This window comes from Diadema antillarum, unplaced genomic scaffold (assembly GCF_040938485.1).
Source record: "Diadema antillarum isolate AM-2024a unplaced genomic scaffold, OU_Dant_1.0 scf00000028, whole genome shotgun sequence".
NCBI lineage: Eukaryota > Metazoa > Echinodermata > Echinoidea > Diadematoida > Diadematidae > Diadema > Diadema antillarum.
In genome coordinates, this window is record NW_027270917.1 from 5,789,166 (window position 1) to 5,813,170 (window position 24,005).

Genomic DNA, 24,005 nt, shown 5'->3' on the forward strand with positions numbered 1-24,005 from the left:
GCAACCCCCCCCCCCCCCCCTATTTCCTGAATGCAAATTGAAATGAGTTGAGAATATTCTTCATTTGGTACCATGCATATATAACACTCTACAAAACCAATGCCATTTTGGAGCACAGAAATATATTAACTTATAAAACAATTAGAAAACAGTTTAAGGCAGTTGGTTTTCAACATCTCTACGTTACAGGACAATAGGACTACAAAGCACCTGGTGATATAATGACAAGTGATAGAAATCTTACCTCTTCAGCTTGTATTTTTTTTATATCATTTATTTTCCTTTTTCGCTTCCAGAGACCCTAGATCATATGATTGCAACTATAATAACATAATAATCATCTGCATTGAAACACCAATCTCATGAATCATGCATTTTTAATCAATCACGCTTGGCACTTGTCATAATTGTTTCGTCAACTCCACTTCAGTACGCTCTTTGCAGAATGCATTGTGGTTGATCACCATGGCGATCGTCATTTATGCAAAAGGTATGGCACATCAGGTATCGTCCTCTTTATTTATTTATTTCTTCTTCTCTCTCTCTGTCCTCCTTTGCTGAGATACCCTTCATGTACAATTTGCTTGATTTATGATTTACACAGCAACAATACTCATACATATAAAAGAGTTGCTTCAAATGGAAGTAGTGTATGAATAAACAAATATACCAAGCAGGTCGGTGATTTCTTGCACAAACTTGGCCAAATTTTAGTAGGTCACCACTTGAGAGAGCTAACATTGCGTTCCTTCGGGCAGAGTTACAACAGAATCCTCAGCCATTTCAAATGTTTTCCCAGTGAATGTTTAAACACCTGAAACCCTTTCTCCATGACTCTTCTTTAAAAAATCTCCACAAAGTCCACTCCTTTGATTTCATCAGAGAGAGAGAGGAAGCAAAGTTCTTCATTGAGGTTTTATCAGAATGATGATTTGTATCGTGAACAGTAAACATGTCATGCTGTGCCTGAGATGGGGAAGTAACCAGACTGTTATTTCAAGGTGTCCACAAACTTTCATGGCAAACACTTCACTCCTATCCACACATAACGGTCACTCTGTCATCTTTGTCTAATCTTGTTCCAAAGTTTAACTGATCTTTGCCAAATACATTTTACTCCCTTCATCTCAAACAAAACTCCTTTTGGAATGATTTGTTTGAAATGTCACATTTTATCTTTTTCTGTTTACTGTATACAATGTAAGCTGTTATTTTCGTGAGGGTTTAATTTTCGCGAATTCGCAAATCACAGATTGACCACAAATCTAAGAATACACAAAAAATGTTGTCGTGCACTATTAAAGGCTGATAGTGAACTTACAATAGCTTCGGTGTCAATTAACGAAAACAAAATCTTGCGAAAATGTCCGTCACCTCCTCATTTGCGAAAATATCCGTACGCAAAAATAACAGCTTATACAGTAACACCGTAGAATGTTACAATGTACTGACTGGAGAAATGCTACTTCACCAGACCAAGTATGCAGTCGAGAAGCAACATCACAACACAATATGCTTTACATAGATGGTCAGATACTCTTTATTTAGAGACAAGTTATAAAAGTGGAAGTGTGAGAGAGAAGGAATAATTCTCATCACATTCAGCAAATACCATGAAGAGGAACACTGTTAACCCTTTCTGTGCCAGGGACTTCAGACACTGTACACAATGCTATGGGGTTGTCTGGGCCAATCGACACTCAAAGTTCACAAAGGGTTAATGGTTTATGCGTATACTATGGAGATTAATGCTTAGGATGAACAAACCATGAAATATGACATAACTGGTTCTTTTTTTATCTTTTAAAGCTGGATTTGACTTGGGCATGTAAGAGGAACAATTACATTAGACAACCCCTTTCAATGACTTTACATGTTCCACACTGCCATATGAAAAGTGTGCATTATCATACTCTCTAGTGAAGGACTTTGAATGAACTTTACCTTGAAAATATCTTTGGCCAATTCATAAGAAGAAAAAAACAAAAACAATCCATTGTACTGCCATAATCGGCATCATATCGCATCAACCAAGAGTTGTTCATATCCACCTGGCACAGTCACTTTATTTCAAACATGATATTTCATTTATGACAGCAGCTAACGTATCATTCAAATTGCATGACCATCAATAACTACCACATTTGCATGTGTACATGCATAATGCATGTCAGAATGACAAACTAGGTTGGCCTGCTCACTGTACCAAAGCCATTTTATAGAAGAATGAGTCAAAGAACCAGCTTTTTTTTCCCTCTCCTTTACTTCCTCGACCTGAAGTTTTGCAGAGACTTGAAACACACCAACGATCCTTTCACCCGACTCAGATCAGAGCACAGCAACAGAAGAGAAAGAACAAGCAACTGACCGAAACAGGCAGGGAAAATGAGCTGGACGACAAAGCAGAGCTGGGACCCGTGGCTGACCGCTGACAAGAAAACAGGGAGCAACGATGCCTTGGTCGCCCCAGTCATCGCCGTGAAGAAGGCACTGAGATCACACACTTCTGTAAAGCAGCAGGGAAGAAGGGCCGCTCGGTGAACGTTACTTCAAGTGTGAAAGGGACAAGGGTTTACCAACCGCACCCACCACCACCCACCTTCAAACAGACCATTTGCTGAAATGCCTGCGGCAGTACGGTCCATTCAACATGGACCATCCCACTGCAAAGGTGCTGGTTCTAGCAGCTGTCACATTGTGTACATCTCTGCGAGAAGGCAGAAGGGTCTGCCGGACAGAAGCACGACGACCTCTCTACAACCCACTGATGATGGAACATGCTGGTGCATGGGGCGCTCAACCTCACAAGTGACAAGATTTCAGTGAGATGGGAGCTTTGGGAATCTGATTGCCATTGTGTAAAGTTAGCCAGACAAGGGCAGTAGACATGGACAATTGTTCCCCCCCCCCCCCCCCCCCCCCCCCCCCCCCCTTTACAGCAAGACATGTGCTGGGCTCTGTAAGGTCCCGTACACTTGGCTGTATTATCTCTTTTTGTTTGTGTGTTTCTTATTTTTTATTATATTCTTTATCTAATCTAATATCCATTTTTATAGTTAAGCTGGGTTGTTTAACTTATCCTGTACAGATGGAGGTTGTGTTTAACTGGGTGACTACACGTAAACCTATCTCATAGATATGCAGGTTGCATATCTTCACACAGCATTCGTTGAGAATGCTTGCAGTAGTTTTTGCTGGTCTTGTTTGTACTCTGGTTTTTTTTTTTTCAAATTTTTTGTTAGTTCTTTTTTTTTTTTGGGGGGGGGGGGGGTTTACAGTTCTGTTTTGTTTTTTGTTTTTTGGGATTTTTTTTTTTTTTGGGGGGGGGGATTTTTTTTGGTGGAGGTAACATACAGGGAAACTGAGCAACTCCCAGGTCACTGCTAAAGCTGAATTGGAATGACTGATAAGGACACATAGTATTGAATTATGAAAGAGACAGTCACTTAAATGATGAATGCCTGACAGATGAAATAAATGCACAACGAGGGATGAACAAGGACATCCACACGTCATGCATTAATGGACAGAGAGATGAATGTGTGAGCAAGCAGATGTCTGAGTGGACGAATAAATGAAGTATTGAGCCGAAAATGAGACTGGAGTTTGGGTTGGTAGTATTTTGAGAACTGAAATATAATGCTCGCTTCACATCTATCTCCATAAATCTAATGGTGGCCAGGTATGAAATTTGTCCCGTTGAGAGACATTGTTAGGTAATTTGCGGATTTTGTTTTACTGGAAAATCATGAAATCCTGAATCATTTGGGAACAGACCTATAGTTAAACTTCCCCGCCTAACAAGACGGATCAATGCTCCACTGCTGGTACAGTGTACCACATGACACCGCTCACAGAGACTCACTGTATCTTTACTCGAACAAAAATAGTTTGCATCTGGCGTTGTGGTACACAGTCCACAGGCCCTTGAGTGCACTGCAAAGACGGCACATCTCAACCCCACACTGGACCCCAAACCTCAGACGCCCCCGGAAAGTGACACCAGGAACAGATTGGACCTCGCATCCAACCGCGATTCGAAAATTGAGGCAACTGAGCACGAAGACGAGGGAAGCCACCCATGCGTGAGTCAGAGACAAAAGGTTGGCGTGGAACAGAGTGACAACATACCCCCCACTGGATGCCAACAACGGCTCAGACGGCAGACCAAGGAAACACACCTGATTGACAGCGATTGGCGACATCTGTAGAACTACATTCAGTTCTGAAATCTATGACCTGCTATCCTGAGTGACAACGGTGTGTAAATGTAAGGTGGACTTAAACTGTAAAAAAACTATCACGATGGGACCCAGTGCTGCCAAACTCTGCACATAAAAAGAATAAATAATCCGTGCAGAGTTAAAAAAGAAAAAATATACATATATATGGCGAGCAATAAGCACAAAATAAGAACAATAGGAACATTTGAAATACTATGCATAATAAATAAAATCTTACACTACAACATTATCATATCAAAAGAACATTTTCATAAATTGAATGAAGAGCAAAAACATATCAAAACGATGTAAAATCTTACCTACTTGGCAGCCCTGGGTCCCAAAGGACAGAGGTGGTATGGGTAGTAGATGGATATTGTGTGGAACACATGAAATGTATGCGTTTCCAGGATGCCAGATATTGTAGGACTGTGCCGGATGGTTGTGTGTGTGAAGTGTGATGTGGGGTTGTGAAAGAAGTTGAGCATTCAAGATCTAAGAACTGAATGTGGTTCTACAGGCGTAACAGATCACTGTTAACCAAGCATGCGTCCCCAAATCTCCAGTCCAAGTCGTTGCTGAACATTCAATGGTGGGAAGTGGCCACCATGGTCCAAGTCAACCTCTGTCCTTGGCTCATGTATGACTAGATCCCCCTCTCATCATGCCCAACTACTTCAAAATTCCAGCCACGGCTGCATGTGAGGCCCAAGCAATCCCCGATGTCAGGCTCCGAGGTTGTCTGGGGTTGGAATTCAGAGTGGGGTCGGGGTGTGCTGTCTTCGCGGTACAAGCATGGACCCACAGACTGCATGCCACAGTGCAAGGTGCAAGCTACACGGCTCGAGAGAAAGGTGCAGTGAGTTCCCACAAATGATGCCTCATGGTGCCAGCAGTGAAAACACCAACCGTCTGAGTCAGATGGAATAAGTTTCAGGTGCATTCCCAAATGATTCAGGATTACATGATTTTTATTTATTTATCTATTTTTTTGCAACTAAGGGTAACCTTGGATGGGGGAAAAAATTGAAGGCAAAAGTGAGAGCACTCTTACTGATGGATGCTCTATTTGAAAATTAATAGACAAGGGTTAAGTAAGTGTGCACTTTTATAGTCTTTAACCAAGATGTTTGATGTGAGAAGTCATTAAATCTGCCTGCCAGGTAGGAATACAGTTGGCCCAGCTGGCATCTCACTATATGGCAACAATTAGCATTCCCCACTGATTGTATGTTGTCACTGGCAGCCACATGACCTTTCTAATGGCATTGCAACAAGTACACAGGATGTTCAGTGTACAGATTTAGCGCTTGGAGAGTGCAAGATCACCATAGGGAACACTCTCCCTTCATCCAATCCCCGAGAGGCGGTCATGCAACTGTGCGCAAGCCCATCCACCCCTGTAGAAATGCACATGCCTGTGACAGACTGCCATCCCCCTGCATCGGAGCACTAGGATGGTGCATGCCAAGCAGCCCATGCTGCCTTGGGACATTTCCAACACTGGCTGGTCTCCGGAGGCAGGAGAGGGACTCCCTCACGCACCAGAAGGTAGCGCACACCTCGTAACCCTATCCCCACCTACTGCCAGACTTGGGTGCGTAATCCCCGAACCCACTCCGTGTCAAATCCCAGGACAGCCGAGACATCCCGGCCCACTGCTCCCTGCAGCAACCAGCTACCAGTCCCACATCCTGCTTCCTCGTTCAACCGTCCTCCCTACATGCACGGCTTGTCAACTTGCTCTTCCCTCCTACGACCATACCATGATAAGAGCAAGGCTCAAAAACCTCAGTGTCCTTCTCATCTCTGCAAAATTCACAATTTTTTGAACTTTTTTTTACCCCTCCAAAAAAATTACTTGCTTATAAAAGTGACGGGAAGTTGCGAGACAGAAAAAAGTAGTGAAAGGATGTTGCGAGACAGAAAAAAATGAGGCCACCCCTGATGTTACGGGGTGGCCGTCGCATTGGCCACTTGGGAGAGCAACGTCCCGTGCAACACGAGGTAGTCGTGGAAGTACAGGAAGATTGCTACCGGCTGGCCGATGATGAGAGACAGCCAGACCAGCATGTTGCCCAAGTGACCATCGACACGTTCCGTGAGCAAGGCAAGCGGAAGCTGTACGAAGCAAGAGAAGTTGGAGAGTGTAAATCATGTATATCATTATTATTATTGTAACTATCATCATTATATTATACTTATCATTACTACTACTATTAATAATGCTGCTGCTGCTATAACTACTACTACTACTACTACTACTACTACCACTACCACTACTACTACTACTACTACTACTACTACTACTACTACTATACTACTACTTTTGTTATCATAAGCACCAGCTATAACAGTAATATTTGCTATTAATGTAAATGATAACATCAGGAATGACACTGGCTATGAAAGAGGAGTGCAAGATAAAAAAAAGTTACAACAATTTTAAAAAGAATAACAGAGTTAGAACAGTGTTCAGAATACTGATTTGTTACAAGAGATTTAAAAAGAGTTAAAATGGGCTCAGAATACAACCCCATGGGGGCTGTTGTTTCATTTACCCTTGGGGGTCTTACCTGGAGAAGCATGCCAAAGAACGCCCACAGACGGAACATCTGGAGAGGGATGCTCACCAGATACTGGAGAAGGAAAAAGTAGAGCCAGGTTCGAGATTTCCTATTCGCTGTAAGTTTGCCATGCCTACATCATCCACACATGATACTTCATCTAATGTTCTACTCAACTAATGATAATATCATAGCATGCACTTGTCGTGTTACGAAAAAAAAAAATCACAAGGTGCAACTGATTATTCATTCATTCATTAACTCTAGTGTTCACTCATTCTATCCTAAAGCATAGAATTCAATGAAAAAACACTACACATACAAAAGCAATGCCTTGTGAGAAGCCAGCACAAGGTCACTTCCACGAAATTGGTGCCAGCAAACCACAGGAAATAGCCCAATAGACTTTGTGCTGTACATAAGGCAAAATATTTCAGGTTGGCTGATGCCGCTATTCATGATCCATGACAAAACAGAGCATATCAATTAAGAAAACTCTTACCGAAAACAATATTCACTAAAATTTTAGTTTGACTGCAAATACAATGCCAAACAAACTTGCAAGAAAGGTAGTCAGCTCCAATTTGCGACCCCCCCCCCCCCAGATTTGATACAAGGATGCAACTGCGTATTGGGACGTGTCTCCTACAAGAGTGAACACTTGAAGCCGATGCTCACCTCATGGAATATGGCTGACACCAGAAAGACGACGAGTTGACATGTCTTCCTGGAGTAACCCTTATCCCGGAGTGGTTTGTAGATATGTCTGCAGGGGATCAGATGAAAGACAGAGAACATGAGATTTTGCCAGGGATGCACCCTTGGCTGCAGCTTGAAGGAGCATGAGGGAACTGAAAGGACTTATTTTGTGGACTGATACTGCCAGTATCTCTGGGACTGTAATCGAACAGCTGGTCAAATCTAGTTCGAGTCGATGATCACGACGACCATGTTCACACACTGTCATCACGTGGCTAGAGATGGGTGATCTTGCCCTGCAATATTTTGAGGTACATGTTCACATGATGTTGATCACTGACAATGAGACTCACAGTTTGCTGTCAACAAGGTGCATTTGATAATGGTGACACGACATTTGTTTCTGGGACAGTTGCTCTGATCGTATTTTCTCTCAAGGACTTAGGGTTAGGGTTGTGATAGGGTTTTAGATTTATATACTTTGATGCAAGAATTAGGATAAGGGTTAGGGTTATGTTTGTGGGTAGAATTTATATTTGGCTTAGCATGAAGATATTTCACGGGAGCAATTGTCGCAGGAACAAATGTCATTGAACCTTATGATGACATCTGGACTGATGCAATGGCCCGGTTCAGCTTATATTGAGCGTTCTCAACAAATTATGGAGAAGCAAAAAATGCAGCAACTCTTAGTGCTGATAGCACAGCTGTGTTCACAGCAAACCTTGAACACAGAACTGTACACTATACATGACATAGGTTGACCTACCCATGACCAGGTCCAGAAGATTTCTTGTGGTAGGGGGCACTAATAACCACTTGCTATTTGCTTTAATTGATAATGGTGACATGACATAGGTTGACCTACACATGACCCAGTCCATAAGATTTCTTGTGGTAGGGGGCACTGATAACCACTTGCTATTTGCTTTAATACAAGAGCATACACACGTTCCCTAAACTTAGGGGTCCTAACTCCTCTCCCAGCACTTGTGTGCTCTCTTGCATGCATGCATTCATGCAAAAGTGGTATTAGAAATTATTCAAAGCAGTTTGACAAACTTAACAATCTCTGTCTTCTTGTTTTGTGTTTACCAGTTTTTCACACAGGCACTGCACAAGAAGTAGTGTCCTATTTCCTTAAACTTAATGTCACTTGCTTTTATAATAGATTAATTTTTAACACTGTTTGACAGTGAAGAAATTGTAGTTATGATATCAAAAGGTGCAAATGACATCAAGTCAAAGAGAAACTCCTGAAGGAAAAATCAAATCTCTCACCGGACACACCAGCGATGTACAGGTATGTTCCAGTTTTTCCAGAAGTATGCAATCGTTTCCGAGTTCCTGCGGGAAGTTGTAGACAAAATTCTCACGATGGATATGCTGCCATATGGTCTGCATATATATATGCAGCCTCAATGGAATGTTTCCTATAATATGACAACTCACTGCATATACTGATATTTCCATACAGAACTCTATACTGGCTTAACACATTTGTTCACTATAATGTCTGATACATCACTTGATCTTTCATACAGATCTTTGAATTTGTAAAAACAATCTGCTTTTTCAATTTTGTAAGGCAGCAACATGAAATTATCTATTAGAGGAACTTCACTCACATTTGTTTTGCTAAACATTTTCTGTATAAATAAAAGCATGCATTCACAGAGAGAGAGAAAAAAAAAAACTTAAGTTATCTCTGTCAAAAGGAAAATAAAGTAGGTAAACTCTGGGAATTACATACAGACATTCATCAAGAAATAATGGCGAGATAGCAAGCAGTCCTTCAAAAGTACAAGCTGCACTTTTCTTCTCAAAGCTTACCACCAATCGAGGTAGAATCGTCGGTCAGCAAAATAACATACTTCCGCCGAGATGTTCATTAGCGAGTGGAAGAATGCGTAGAAGAAGATCAACCATACGATGTGGTTTGGGACCTAGGGGGAGAAAGCATTAGAACTGGATAAACTTGACAGCACATTATTTGGTTCTGTGACAACGTTCAGGAATCATTGGAATCAGAAGAGAGGTATGCCATCAAAATTCTTTAAAAAAATCGAATACTGTCATGGCAATCCAAGAGGAACTTACTCCAAAGAGAGAGAGAGAGTAAAATGAATTAATGTTTTGACAAAAGTAGGGATACATCATAAAATAGTAGAAATTCAACCCACTACTACCATGGAAACACTTACAATTCAAAGTCTATCAAAGTCAACACAGATTCCGGCATTCATCCACAATTACTCACTCATTCCGTGTGAGAGGAAGTCTAGCACTTGTTCACATTCCACACACATAATTAAACAAGATTTAACAAGGAAAGGAACAACAAATACAAAGATTGAGCTTCTCCACAACTTTGATCCAATTGACAAATGATATGTGGAACTAAGAAGAGCTCCCGCAAAGTCCATGCAAAAATTCAAAGTTCTTTATCATGATGTGTAAGGCAAGCAAATTGAACTACCAGTAAACAAGAAAATTGTCATTGTAACATGAAAAAAGGAGCTATTTTGAAGAAACCAAAAGACACCACCATGTCACAATTTCTGAAAGGTAATTTTACAGGGTACGCATCACTTACGGCAAGTTTGAGAACCCGTTCGACGATTCTCTTCACGTCCATGTTCTTAAAGGAAGAGAGAATGCAAGTAAACAAGTAGTAACTTTGATAGCGGATTATTTACCAACAGATCACAACAAAATAATACACTCCATTCCTCATACGGGATAAAAACTCTTGAGATTCTGCCGTTTCATCCTTGACTGATATCGGCATAAAGGTACAACTTTCAGGAAGTCCTTTCTACTTCTCTCCTTACACTTCAACAATACACTCCACATTATATTTTCTGAATATGCCAATAGAAAGACTGTGTGACTATTTTCCTTTGGGAAGAATGAACGATAAAAGATAAAGTAATTTGTTCAAATGTTGAGGGTATAAACCTACGCATAACACAGAATACATCAACTCTGGCATTGACTTACAGTGAACGGTTCCCTTCCATTCAGCACTGTTGGGATCATCCACTGAAAAGACAAAAAAGTGACAATCATTTATCCTATTAAAGTTGCTCCTGTATGGCATATAAACAAATACCAATTTGATGGCACAGGGTTGGCAAACACCTAAATGCTCTTTATATCAAAAAAGGAAACAAAAGTACACAGTCTTCTCCACAAACACTTCCACATCATCTAGTGAAATCAACCTGTTTCTTTAGCTACGATCTGTAAGAGGATAATCATGCTACAGACAGTCAATGTGAAGATCCTACAGGATGAAAGCTTTACCATTTTGTTAATGCCTCTCATAATTGTATCAACCCCACCTGTTCTCACGATCTAAGATACACACTACACTCGGGCCACAAGTCAACACTCTCTCAGTACAAGCTGATAAAATTAAGTTTTATTTCACTCCCCCCTCCTCTAACATGGTAAAAAATGGAGCTGAAATTCTTATAACTTACTTGTTGGATGAGGCACAGGCAGAGTTGGGTAAGGAAAACCTTAAAAGAAAAGAAAAAAAATATCAGAATGTGCATGTTGAATAATCACAATATGCAGAATTACTTTTATGCACTGCACCAATGAAGTAGAATTTTGCGTAAATTAGTGATTTGTTCTTGTACATACCAACACTTCTGATCAGGCAACAGAAAAGTGATCATTTAAACTACAAATTCTGGCTGTGAAAAAGTTGCATAGACACAAACAAGATCTTTGCTCCATTACCTGGATACAAGAAGCACTACATCAGAATTATTAGCCTTAAAAAAAAAACCCCAAACAAACAAAACATTCTTTACGGACTCCCGTGTTGATGGGTACAAAGCTTTTTCCATCATTTCAGATTTTTGGTGGAGCGACGTTCTGTGCCTCCAAACAACCACAATACAACATTTGCATCTTCCTATCACTTTTGATTAATAAATTTCACATAATGTGAAAGGCAGCAAAAAATAAGAGACTCTTTTGCTTGTCTAGATAAGGACTGGATAAAGGGGTGTGTTAGTTATAAGTTGTAGGCTAACATATACTAGTAACGAAATAATTTCAACTATAATGACAAAACTCAAAAAGAGAGAACATTTTTTTTTTTTTCGAACGCAAACAAAATTTAATTCTGAACTCTCCTTCCATCTTGGAGACCACAAAAACAAAAACAAAAACAAAACACACATTTCACTGAAAACAAAAAGTAGGAAATAACAAAATATACAAACCAGTTCAACCACTCTCCGGATGAGGAACCTTTTACGCATTCTCTTAGTCCGCGGGAAGTTGAGTTCGTAGCACAGTGTAGGAACCATCATGAAATAGTAAATGTCTAGTGAACAAACAATTAACAAAAGCATCTTCATAGATCTGAATATCAGCAAATCCTTGGAAATTCAACTCCTTTACTTCATATCACTGTGGCTTACTTGTCATCAAACAAAACAAAAGATGAAACAAACTTGATGGGAATCAAGTTAATTAGGTATTCACAGGCAGAACATAGACTAATGCAACAGAACGAATCAAGATTTGAAAACATGTAGCATGCAAAACAAAGTCTTGAATCAATGGACTCAGAGGAGTAGTGCCTCTGACATTGAAACAGGGTTAGGGATGGAGAAAATGCCAACAAATTGATTAACTCTGTTTGAAACATTAAACATGATTTCAGAAAACATTCCAAAACAGATTACCTGGAAATTAGTCTTTGGTTCAGGTTAATTCAGAAAAAACCCCAAAGTGAATCACTCACCCACGATGTTAAGGTTGTCAGGATAGTTGACAGGAGGACCAGTACTGACTTCATCATGGTCACTGGCTGCGTTCCCATTGGCTAAATAAAAAACATGAGATAAGCGTAAATTTTACAATGTGCAATATACATTGTACATAATATGCAAGAAGGTTTCAACACAGACACAAGCATTACAGCCTCACAGCACCAATTCTGTGATGGACGGATCTGGGCATGCATCTTTAACTTTGCTCGTCAATTTTTGTGCATATCTGTCTCAAAAAAATGACTGGGAGAGCTTGTCAATTTGTAAGACACCTATAGACGTAAAGCAATGAGCAACATCCACAACACTTGTAATCCAGTCTTACAAACTGTGTTGCTGCATTGAGGTCTGAAGATTACCTTGTGACGAAGATCCACCGTCACTGTTGCGCCGATGTGACGACCGCTTTCTCAGCGTCTGCTGAGGGGTGGAATGGCGGCGAGGCGATCGGCGTACTTCCCGGTTTTTGTCAGCCTTGGCAGCGGCAGCGCCCGCACCGGCGCCCTCCTGCTTCAGAGCTGCACGGCACCACTGGTTGGTCGCGGCGTAAGAGATCAGCTTCAGAAACACGATGGTATAGGCGCCAAGACTGACGAAGGAGCCCACTGTAAAAAGGAAGTAACAACCATACTTTGAAGGGTTGTACTGACCGGTGTCTGATATTACTGGGTTCTGAAGTTATCAAAGCAATGAAATATCTGTCTGTGGGTGTCACACATGTATAGGCCATATATTTTGTGAGTCTGAATTTTCGCAAATCGGGTATTCCTGACGATTTTGCTAGTGCTTAAATTTGTGATCATGGAGTTCTGTACTGAACAGAGAATAGTACACGCGTACGTCACATTCCCATCGGGATCAGAGTCAATATTTTTGCGTGTCTTTAACTTCGTGAATAGCACCCGACTTGCGAAATTCACGAAAATAAAAAACATCGCGATATATTCAGCATATTATTTCATGGAAGAGATATATCAAAATTTACAAGAACTTTATTTAGTATGTGTTTGTATGACACTATCGGGATGCATGAATTTCTCCTATACAAACAGAGAAGACCATGAAGGGAGATGTCATTTCTGTTTCATCATAACAGCAATCGCATGTCATACTTGTCATTACACTTGACTGTGCTACTGTGCAATGGTTTAGGCAGATATATTGCAAGTCATGTCATCTACACTTGGAAAAGCTTCTGTTATTTCTCATCTTGAATGAGCAGGTCAAATACAACAAGGGGTACAAAGAGACGTCATTTAACCCGTTGAGGACGAGTCCCGAGTATACTCGGGCAGGTGTCTGTGGGAAATGCGTGTTATAGCAAAATAAAACCGTCCTCAACGGGTTAAGTTACCAGTTTCTGACTATGGTTACGCAGCAGCTATTTTTGGCCTCTTCGACTCTTAATGTCAAACAGATGATAGTCAAATGCCAAAGATGAAAGGAACAATATAGGCTTTGCATTGTGTCCACACTCTTGTTTTTCGTACTTGATAATTACAATCACAGGGACAGTATGAAATGAAATGAACACAAACGAAGAGGGGAATAATTCTTATCATTTTGTTACTTTTTTTTTCTGTCTAGGAAACAAGACACTAAATGATGCAGATGATTCTGGTGATGTAGAAGAAGTGTACAGGTTGGTTTATGAAAGACTGTGAGAGTATGTTGGACTCCTCCTGTTTATATGAGAGGTCGCAGGAGAGCCGCACGTACGAGGATTCGGCTTGAGGTACAAGATTGTGGCCATAGGAAAGAGGAACACGGTCATGGTGTTGATGACGACAAGTCCCTTGGTCAACTGTGGTCCAATCAAGTCCTGGTGTAGAGTGAGAAAGAAATAAAGCAGTGTCACGTTCACACCTCCATTCATCTCACTTGTGGAAGACATAAAATTGTGCCTACACGATGCACACTGTACAAGTTTATAAAGTGACCTGTCATGATGATAAAAGTCAGCCATCACTATCTCAGCTGATTTTGCAATTTAAAATTCTCCATACCAACACTCTTTAGCTTCATAAAGATTTATTATTTGTCCCATAGGTGATAATAAGATGAATAAATAGAAATCCACCTAAAAAGTGCCTCCATTTTACACAGATCAGGCATTGAAAAAAAAAACAACAGATAAATTCAAAACACTTTACAGAAATTTCGTACCAAATTTCATGACATTCTTACACTCTGAAATTCAGACAGGACTAATTAAGACTTTGATTTTAACATTTGAACAAATGTCACAGTTCAGATTTTCAACATTTCAGAGGTCTCTCACGCTTTCCTGTCTCTAACCTCATCGCGGTAACATGACAGATGAACACATGATTACAAAATGACATGGAAACTTTTTGAAATTGGGCATATGAATTTCACCGACTTACCACTATTTTTTCCTAACCACAGCAATGTAAATGATTTATCTAGTGAAATGTGGCATGCCATGCAAACTGGGTGTGATTAGAAATCCAATCCATCTTGAATTTGGCTATAATCTGTCCAATACCTCCATAGACTTGCATATTGGATTTGGCAGCCCACAATGCCACAATACCATGATGATAATTACCAGGTTTGGAGACCATAAGCTTTCATTAGGATATACAGCAACAACAACAGAAACAGATGGCATCTTTTATTTTGCTATAATCTGCCTAAAACCTCGATGGAATTGCATTTTTGATTCGGCTGCCACAATGCCACATTACCACAATGGTATTTACCAGGTTTGAAGACCATCAAGCTTTCATTAGAAAATACAGCGACAATAACAAGCGCAGTTATCATAGAGACAATATCATCCACAAAAGGCTCTGTAAGAATTTCACCCTGCTTTAAAATATTGAATAGCTCTGTTTTCTTTGAAATGCTCAGTAGTGATGCAACATGAGACAATAAAGGATGATCAGAGAGAGGTATGAAAGAAATACCTTGGAGGCAAGCTTCTCAATCCATAGGGCAAAGAGGATGAAAAAGTTTAGGACTGCATGGGGAGAAAGAAAAAAAATAATTGCCATGATAATTTTCCATGATGGTCCTGAGTTTACAGACAGTAGTGATGCATCATAGAGCAAAGAAGCATTTTACAGATACCAGTACTATACCTTCAAAAGCCCTAGTCTACTTTTAAAGAAGTTACCCCACTTGCCAACACAAATACCCACAACCTACAGCACTTGCAGGAATAATAATGAAAAAGAAAAATCAGCAGAAGTACCAACATAATTAATGAGTCGCAAAATCTGAATATCAAAGAAAATCCACATTTTTTTTTGGCAGCAAGGGTGAAACACACACACACACACACACACACACTACAATTTTAATACTTGAGTTATTACCTACAGCAGCTTGTTCCACATCATAAGATGAAAAGTGCAATATAATTTGAAGCTGAAGGATATGCTAATGTCATTCAATATCTATGTATATATATTAAGCATCCCTATTTGCGACAGGGTGCCTATTTGTGGCAAGGGCAGTTTCATTCATCGATAAAACAGCTAAAGAGCACCAATTGTGCTTAGTCCCAATTTAATCAAAGCCATGAGGTGCTCGCTAGTGTTAGAGGAAGTGGGAGTACTCTGCACCTGATTGGGCTTTTTCAGAAATGACTGAAACGGCCCTTGCTGCAAATACTGTAAACGCCATATTTCATGAGTCTAAATTTTTTGCGAATCGGGACTTCCTGACAATTTCGCGAGTGGTTAAATTCGGATCATGGAGTTCTGTACAGAATGGAGAAATGTATATGCGTATGTCACATTCATACTGGCATTAGAGTCAATATTTTTGTGTGTTTTTAATTTCGCAAATAGCAGCTGACTTGCGAAATTCGTGAAAATAAAAACCTCGCGAAATACTCTGCGTATACAGTAGGTACAATTGTATCCTGTCGCAAACAGGGATGATATATTTCTGAATGAGAGAGCAGTGCAATCATAAACGTCATTTGACAACAATGCTCACTAAAACAATGACAACAATGCTCACAGATGATAAGAGCAAGGTTGGGCCAGCTGTAGGGGTCTTCCAGGAAGATATTGAACCAGATCCGTGGGTCCATCAGAATGCCATACCTGGAGCGGAGCAGGGACAAATTTTGGAAAGGCATGAAACAGTGGCAGGTAGTAAAGGTATTACATGTAGTTACATCTGGTTGATGTTTGGGCTTAAGTCATTATGTACCATCAGACATGCCGTACAACAGAAATCTTGAACAAGTTGGCGGTTTTTATGTGTTGTGTTTGTTACTATGTGGTTGAATTAGCAATTGAGAACCATAGTGAAGGAATTAGAAATGAAGTGGTATTTCTTTTCAGTTCAAGGAAATTTACTTACTTTCTATCATGGAGATCATATACCAGATATTTATGTTGCACAATGCAACACTTTCACAAGTTGTCAATTTCACGAGTACGACCAATCTACTCACAAATTTGCAAAGAATGAAACGATATAAAGTATGTATACCATCATGTATGTATGCAGCAACTCCTCTAGTCTACAGGAACTTCATGAGAAAGAAGATGCTACGCATGAACGTTTTCCCTGTCAGTAAATATCTTTGTAATTCTGCAAATGCTGACCTTATAAACAAAAGGTGGACTTATCACAACACAGGACGAGAGTCATGTATTTCATCCTGTTAATACATGTGTCATTCGCTGTTTGTGTATGCATTGCAAGGGACCATATTTCTTCTTGATAGCTTTTATTTCTCTTACCTTGTAAATTCAGCACAACAACTCGTGCATTGAGTGACACCTGGGGCATTCATACTATCAAAAAAAAAAAACTACTAATAACTGAATGAATGAGCTCTAATCAAACTCTTATTGACAATGCAAACACGGCATATTGTATCACCGGCGACAAAATGAATAATGCCACGGTCAGTCCTAAGGAGACAAACATTTTACAGTTTTTTCATACTTTGCGGTGGGAAGCTTATTATGAAGTTTAACAGTATCATGGACTTCTACATAGTGAGAACAATTTAGTTGGTATTGTGTACTAGAAAGCCAAGAAAATTATATTCATGTCTTACAGATTACTTTCAAAATCTATTGAGTTCTTCATGTAATCAGTCATAAATTGGCTACTTAGACAGTCAATGGTTTCAACTTTCAAATACGTGGTAAAACAATTCTGGCAGTCAACGTTGTCATGGTCTACTTACTTGATGAGATTTTCAAGTACAAGTCGGCTGGTGGACATGCCCTGTTATGGAATCATCACATACAATAAAAATGAATTGACATGAGTCAGCTTAGGGTATACATTGTATACATTCGCATACATACAAAGCCATTATACATTTAATCTAAAGCCAGTGCACAAGCAATTCCTGGTGTATCTAGACACTAATTTGTTATGAGAAGAAAGTTTGTTTATGAGTCAGACATGAAATCATATCCACGATGAATTCCATTTGGCAAATCAACATCTTACAGAGGAACAGCTTTTGGTGTAACCGGACAAATATCTCTTTAGAATAATGCTGCATGAAATGGAATTGACATCTCTTTTTAATATACTTCTGAAGAGCTCATTTATAAGCAGAACGATGTCACACAACTTCACAAATAACTAGAAATGTCGCTACAGCGACTGGTTATACCCCCGCCAAACAACATTTCATAAGCTTTCGTCAAAACAACATTTCATAAGCTTTGGTCAAAAAACTGAGGAAGTAGTTAAATCCGCAAGATCTTTCCTTGATCTTCTGCCATTAATATGCCGTTACCATGGCAACATACTTTCGGGTACTGTCGAAAAATGCGTCTTGCACATCTACAACCAAAGGCACACATCTGTACCAAGTTTCATGAAAATTGGGCAAAAACTGAGGAAGTAGTTTGCAACACAAAATTTTCCATCATTTTGGCTCATAATATGTGAGCTGTTACCATGGCAACATACTTTTTGTCACTGTCAAGAAATGTGTCATGCTGACCTATATCCTACGACAAACATTCAATATGAATTCCATGAGAATTGGAAGAACACTGATGAAGCAGTTTTGCCATGAAGCATTTTGCCCTATATTTTACCAATAACATGCCGTTACCACGGCAACGCACTTTTTGCCACTGCGGAAATATGTGTCTTGCACATAAACATATTCAGATGAACATCTGTACCTAATTTCATAAAAATTGATCAAAAACTGTGGGAGGAGTTCGCGACGCAAGATTTGTACCCATTTTTGCCCATAATATGCCGTTACCATGGCAACGTACTTTTGGGTACTGTCAAAAAATACGTCTTGCACATCTACAACCCAAGGCACACATCTGTGCCAAGTTTTATGGGAATCGGTTGAAAACTGAGGAAGTAGTTCGCGACGCAAGATTTGCAACGGACCGACCGCCCGACCGACCGCCCGACCGCCCGACCGCCCGACCGACCGCCCGACCGCCCGACCGACCGACCGACCGTCCGCTGATTCCTATATACCCCCTTCAAACTTCGTTTGGCGGGGGTATAAAAAGTCAGAAGTAGTCATTGTTCCGGGGAAAAAAAAAAGTTTCAACGATTTTATCCACATCTTGGTGTACTCCTAATGTGCTGATAATCATCAGTGACAATATTGAACAGATGTAACATCGTCCTCTCGCCACACAAATTTAATATGCTCAGGCTATCGTTACAATTCTACATATATATGCATCTGCAATGTGGCATGCATCAAAGCAAAAGGTGATTTACAGTACTTGTATGTTAAGGGTAATGTTATTCCCCCTGCCTTCTGAAAGAGAGAAGTCGAGTGTTCTTTTGTTATGGGAGAAAAATGGAAATATGTTGAATTTTCTTTATTCTTTCCCTATATCGTTGTACTCATGTGTCATCACAAGCTATAGTAGTCTTTTCATCCAGCCGTGACTGAGCAGAAACTTCAAAAATTCATAACTTTTTAACGGATTGTCCGATTTTGCTCAAACTCTCACTGTTGTGTTCTACTAATATTGCTGCATTTACTCAACCCACATGTCTGTGAAGGTGAACTTGTCCTTTAACCACCTTGCACTACCATCAGCAGATGTAATGAGTTCGCATGCCATGAGAAAAAAATCCAACTTGCTTGACATCAACGTCATGTAGGTCCTACATGAACAGGCAAATGGTACCAGCTGAACAAATTTCAGCTCCTACAATAACTGATAAATGTACAGTATCTGAAATGTTGATACAAACCCCTTGTCATTACACAACCAAGATGCTGTTAATGTCTGGAGGAGGCAAATAATACAAACTAAGACATACAGTGTGTATAAGATGGGCACACACACAAACACACTTGTGAATATATTATACAGTCAGTGTAGCGTTAGATATGAATGCTCTTGGGAACTTGATTTTCTTACCAGAAGGACAATGCAGAGGTTCAAGAGTCCCCGGTAGTTGTTAAACCCACTAGTGTGGCTCAGGAGGGAAGGCTGGGAGATGTGCATCCTTCAAAGGGAAAATTAAACAGAAACCACCTAGCTTCATGTGTGTCTTACCAGTAACGTAATTTCACTAGCGTGAACTTGACGATGTGAGGGCTTAACAGTCATTCTAAAAAAAAAAAACTTTTAAAGGAGTTAAAGATGAGGATTTTGTGCGAGTAACACTATTTTTTTTTCTGAATGCGTTGCTAATGGGCACTTTGAATATGGTACTCGGCCTGATACACTGAAACAAATCTTGATTTTTAGTCAAGCGTTGACTGTGCCATTAGTTTTGAACACAACTCTTGACTCATTAAACTTTGCAAGATGTCACACATATACAATTGGTATGGTAAACAAGTTCATAAACTGTATGTCCCCATTTTCACCGGTTTTGGTACTCACGGCTTGTCCGGGCGAGTGTCAAACTCCGGATGGTGGTCAGCTGTAATGACAGCAGGCATCTTGGAGCGAAGGAAACACCACAGGACAATGCTGCAACAAATCACAACAGATAATCAATATGTCAACATCTTTTGCTAGCTGTTTTAAAAAAAAAAAGAAGTTGATCACAAAACCATTTCATAGAAAATGAAATTTTGCAGAATTTCCACAAGAATGTGGCGAAATGAATTTTGTCAGCACTGTCAAATTGTCCCAATCTTTTTCACTGTCCATAGTGTGCATGGTGTTATGTCTCTTCTGGCGATCATCATTTTCTTTTCTGATTCAACATTGAGTGAAGCATGACACAAGGCACATGGGTTGTAGGCCTCCACGGCTGTACATGTATTAGCTTTGTACAAACCACCTGTATTTGCCCAATCTGCCTCTACTGAGAAAGCAGTGACAGAGCCAGACAGAAAGATCCGTCTGTCCGGAGGAGGCAATTATTTTTTTGACATTATCGCTCTCCTCCGGAGGGGATCCGTGAAGCCAGACGCAGTCTCCGCGGATCATATCCCCGACGACCAGATACAAACTGATCTTTCAGTCAATGACCTAGAGCATGACCTTCACTATGCACACAGAAAGATACACTGGCACTGGTCCAGTCCGACGGTTCAGGACCAGTAACTATCACTGTCAGACAGGGGCAATTCCACAAAAAATGTTACCTTTCCTAAAAATCGTAAATCTGCCATAATTTGAAAAAAATGAGCTACAGGGATAAATTTAGTAGTAAATGCTAGAACTTGTCTAGGTCTTTCATTTGAGTGGTATTTTTATACAATTAAAGTGTATTTAGGCATTCTTAAAAAAAACAGTTTACATTTCGGGCAAATTTTTTGACAATTTTGTGAAAACACACAATCTTTGACTCTCATTATTCCATACTCCGAAACACTTCAGCATTTGTTTCAAAGTAGTTCATGGTTTCTAAGAGAATGAACCAAAAATCACTAATATTAGCCTTGTCTGAGATATGGACTGTGTTAAAATATGAATATTGGGACTTTAAAAAGTGGACAAAGTTGTAATGTCCGTAACGCTAACAATGTAATGCCCGTAACGCTACATTTGGGAACCTGTAGACTAAATGCTGAATGTGTTGCACACCATTATCAATCTACAACTTAAACATGACCAGAGCACTCATTTCAGAAGAAAATTCCTTTTACTTAATGCTCTGATTCATAAATTTCTCAACATATCCGCATGGAGGTAAATAATCGTGTCCAAAAAATGTAATGTCCGTCACTGCAAACGTTTTGCATAATATCTACCAAATGATTTATAGTAACTAATCAAAACTTGGACTGTTGACATTTCAGGATGACTGGGTCAGAATAAACCATGAATGGATCAAGAATGATTATGCCGTGTTGTCGAAGTCTTTAAGCCAACAAAGTCACCTAAAATTCTCTAAATGTAATGTCCGTAACGCTGGAATTGCCCACTAGTAACTTTTCCAGGAATGGACCACTAAAAAGTATGGGTTAGTATAGTGTGCATACAGCCCTGCCTTGCCGAAGGACTGAGAGATTGACTGCAGCAATATTAGTAGAACACATACAGTAAGTGAAAGTTTGAGGAGAATCGGACAATCTGTTCAAAGTTATGAATTTGTTAGGTTTCAATGCTGCCATCGATGGATGAGAAGACTAAAGCCAGGCTGACACTTGCACGATTCTGTGGCACGCACTGGCATGACTGTGGCACGCACTGGCACAACTCGAGTCGTGCCAGTGCGCAAACTAGTCGTAAACTGGCATGAAGTAGGCGTAGACCCGTCTTGACCTGCGTGCCATGTCGGGACGAGAATTTTGAAATGTTCAAAATTTTGGTCACGACTTGCCACGACTGTCGTGGCCAAAAGTCATGCAAGTGTCAGCCAGGCTTAACATTGCTACAGCTTGTGATGTCACATGTGTAGAACAGTATAAAAGAAACTAGCATGTATAAAGAAAATTCAACATTTTTTACTTTTCTTACATAATAGAAGAGCACTTGACTTACCTCTTTCAGAAGGCAGGGGGAATGATATTGCCCTTAAACATACCTGGTACATCACATCAGTAACATTAACAAGTTGAGGGACTGTAAAACTTACTTTTTTTCAAACAATGTCAAACAGTGACATTTTGTGGAATTCTCTTTTTTTATTTGCCTTAAAATACAAATGTAGCTGTATCTGTAGGCCTGTACATCGTTCTACACATGTAACATCATACAGTGATACACTGCCACTAATTGCAAGTATAGAGTTCTACTAGCTAGGTTAGGTAGTAACTTTGTCTTTACTACAGTCGACAGACACCTAGACTAGATATACTCAGTACCTTGTGTAGAATTGTAGCAGACTATTCTCATCTATGAGCTAGCGCAGTGCAGCAGTGTACAGTGCCAGTGGCCAGTGTGTGACTGCACAGAAACTTAAAAATTAATAACTTTTGAACGAATTGTCTGATTTTATATTTTTCCTCGAACTTTCACTCAAGTGTTCTAACGTTACTAATATTGCTGCATCTAACATTTTCTCAATCAACATGTAGACCCTTTTATTCATATGAAGGTGAACTTTGCCTACACTACTATACCGTCCAGAGCATAGCCTAGGTCACAGCGTGAGTACCTCTGAGTCAATAGAGATCTGCTGCGCTAGGTTCATCCTACACAATTATTTACGTACAAATGGGGTACCTAAATAGTTACCGACAATTCAATGGCAATGCCAAAATATGACCGCAGAGGATATTTCCTGACCCTTCACTAAAATCACGTCACAAGGTTCCGTAGCGTAGTCCTTTCGTTTGAGTTTCGTTCTCCTTCACTATTAACTTATTCACATCAACGCGACCATTTATACACAGTCAACATGCTGTCGTCCTATTCATTCTGGGATCTCTCTCTAGTGAAGTAGTAAACCCTCTGCCGCCGCGCCGCCGCAGTGCGTGTACATGCAGCAAACCCGTGGTCAAAATTCAGGAAGAGTCGCAAGTCATGTGATCTGCTGTGTTGTTGTACGAGGCCAGCAAAGTGATCAGCTGGTCAATCCGCGCACACACGCGACCTTCGAGATTGTGCCCCCGCCCCCCTTTTTTTTTTGTTCGATTGTTGTTGGTCTGTTGCTTTATACTCTGATCTGGCGCGTGGCCAGTGTGTGAGTTTTCATCTTTTCGTGATGGCTCATTGACAGGATATTTGCATCTCGAAGAATAACCGATATTCTACACGTCCAGCGGAAAATTAGGGAAATAAACACGTTCATGTCATAATCTTATGTGCGCGCATTTACATTTTATGACGTCATGGTTTGGTTTTATCAATCAGTTAACGTTGCACTCCCAAAGAAATTGTATAATATTATGTAGGGCCTACTGAAATAGACCCCTATGGACCCTAGCTCTGTTTGTGTGTTGGCACTAGTGGTACATTGGTTGGCGCATACAAGGTACGTCATAGTAGGTTACTCTACTCTAGTACGCGGAGCAGCAAAAATAAAACTCCGCCCATATAGGTACTTTGCGTGTTCAAGACGTGTATGACTTCTCCTCTGTCGTGCATACATATTGTACATAAACTGCACAAACATGGTAGTTTGCCAATATTTATGACGTAGAGTAGTAATGATAACAACCATATTTACAATACAAGCGCATATCACAAAAAATTAAAGACAAATTAACAATCCAAACATTGTCATCCGCTGTAAGACAGAGTGGACCCGGTAAATATATCTCAGTGTAGTGGTCCAATGAAGAAGAAAGCAGTTAGATTCCTAGACAAACGGTCTGACTCGATCTGAGACTCCAACATTTTGCGCGTAGATTTACT

The 24,005-nt window shown here is 40.1% G+C and overlaps 1 protein-coding gene across 1 annotated transcript; it reads right to left on the reverse strand.

The window, feature by feature from the left end:
- Positions 1–6,075: 6,075 nt before the first annotated feature.
- Positions 6,076–23,052, reverse strand: LOC139736993 (diacylglycerol O-acyltransferase 1-like). The gene is made up of 18 exons (XM_071647669.1): positions 22,884–23,052; positions 20,133–20,222; positions 19,662–19,749; positions 17,474–17,514; positions 16,285–16,370; positions 15,222–15,274; positions 14,008–14,110; positions 12,648–12,893; positions 12,261–12,341; positions 11,734–11,837; positions 10,978–11,016; positions 10,493–10,534; positions 10,086–10,130; positions 9,323–9,435; positions 8,771–8,836; positions 7,469–7,556; positions 6,800–6,862; positions 6,076–6,344 (listed from the first exon to the last, which is right to left on the reverse strand). Exons 2-18 carry the CDS (start codon positions 20,189–20,191, stop codon positions 6,174–6,176), a joined length of 1,488 nt encoding a protein of 495 aa, XP_071503770.1. The 5' UTR covers positions 20,192–20,222; positions 22,884–23,052; the 3' UTR covers positions 6,076–6,173.
- Between the last annotated feature and the right edge of the window lie 953 nt (positions 23,053–24,005).

What these genes read in the sequence shown, in the direction of transcription:
- LOC139736993 (XM_071647669.1), bottom strand. Translation starts at nt 20,191, where the DNA reads ATGCCTGCTGTCATTACAGCTGACCACCATCCGGAGTTTGACACTCGC. An exon ending in TCCGGAGAGTGGTTGAACTG is followed by an intron (nt 11,017 to 11,733) that starts GTTTGTATATTT and finishes TTTTCTTTTAAG; the next exon opens with GTTTTCCTTACCCAACTCTG. An exon ending in TCTTTGGCATGCTTCTCCAG is followed by an intron (nt 6,345 to 6,799) that starts GTAAGACCCCCA and finishes TGCTTCGTACAG; the next exon opens with CTTCCGCTTGCCTTGCTCAC.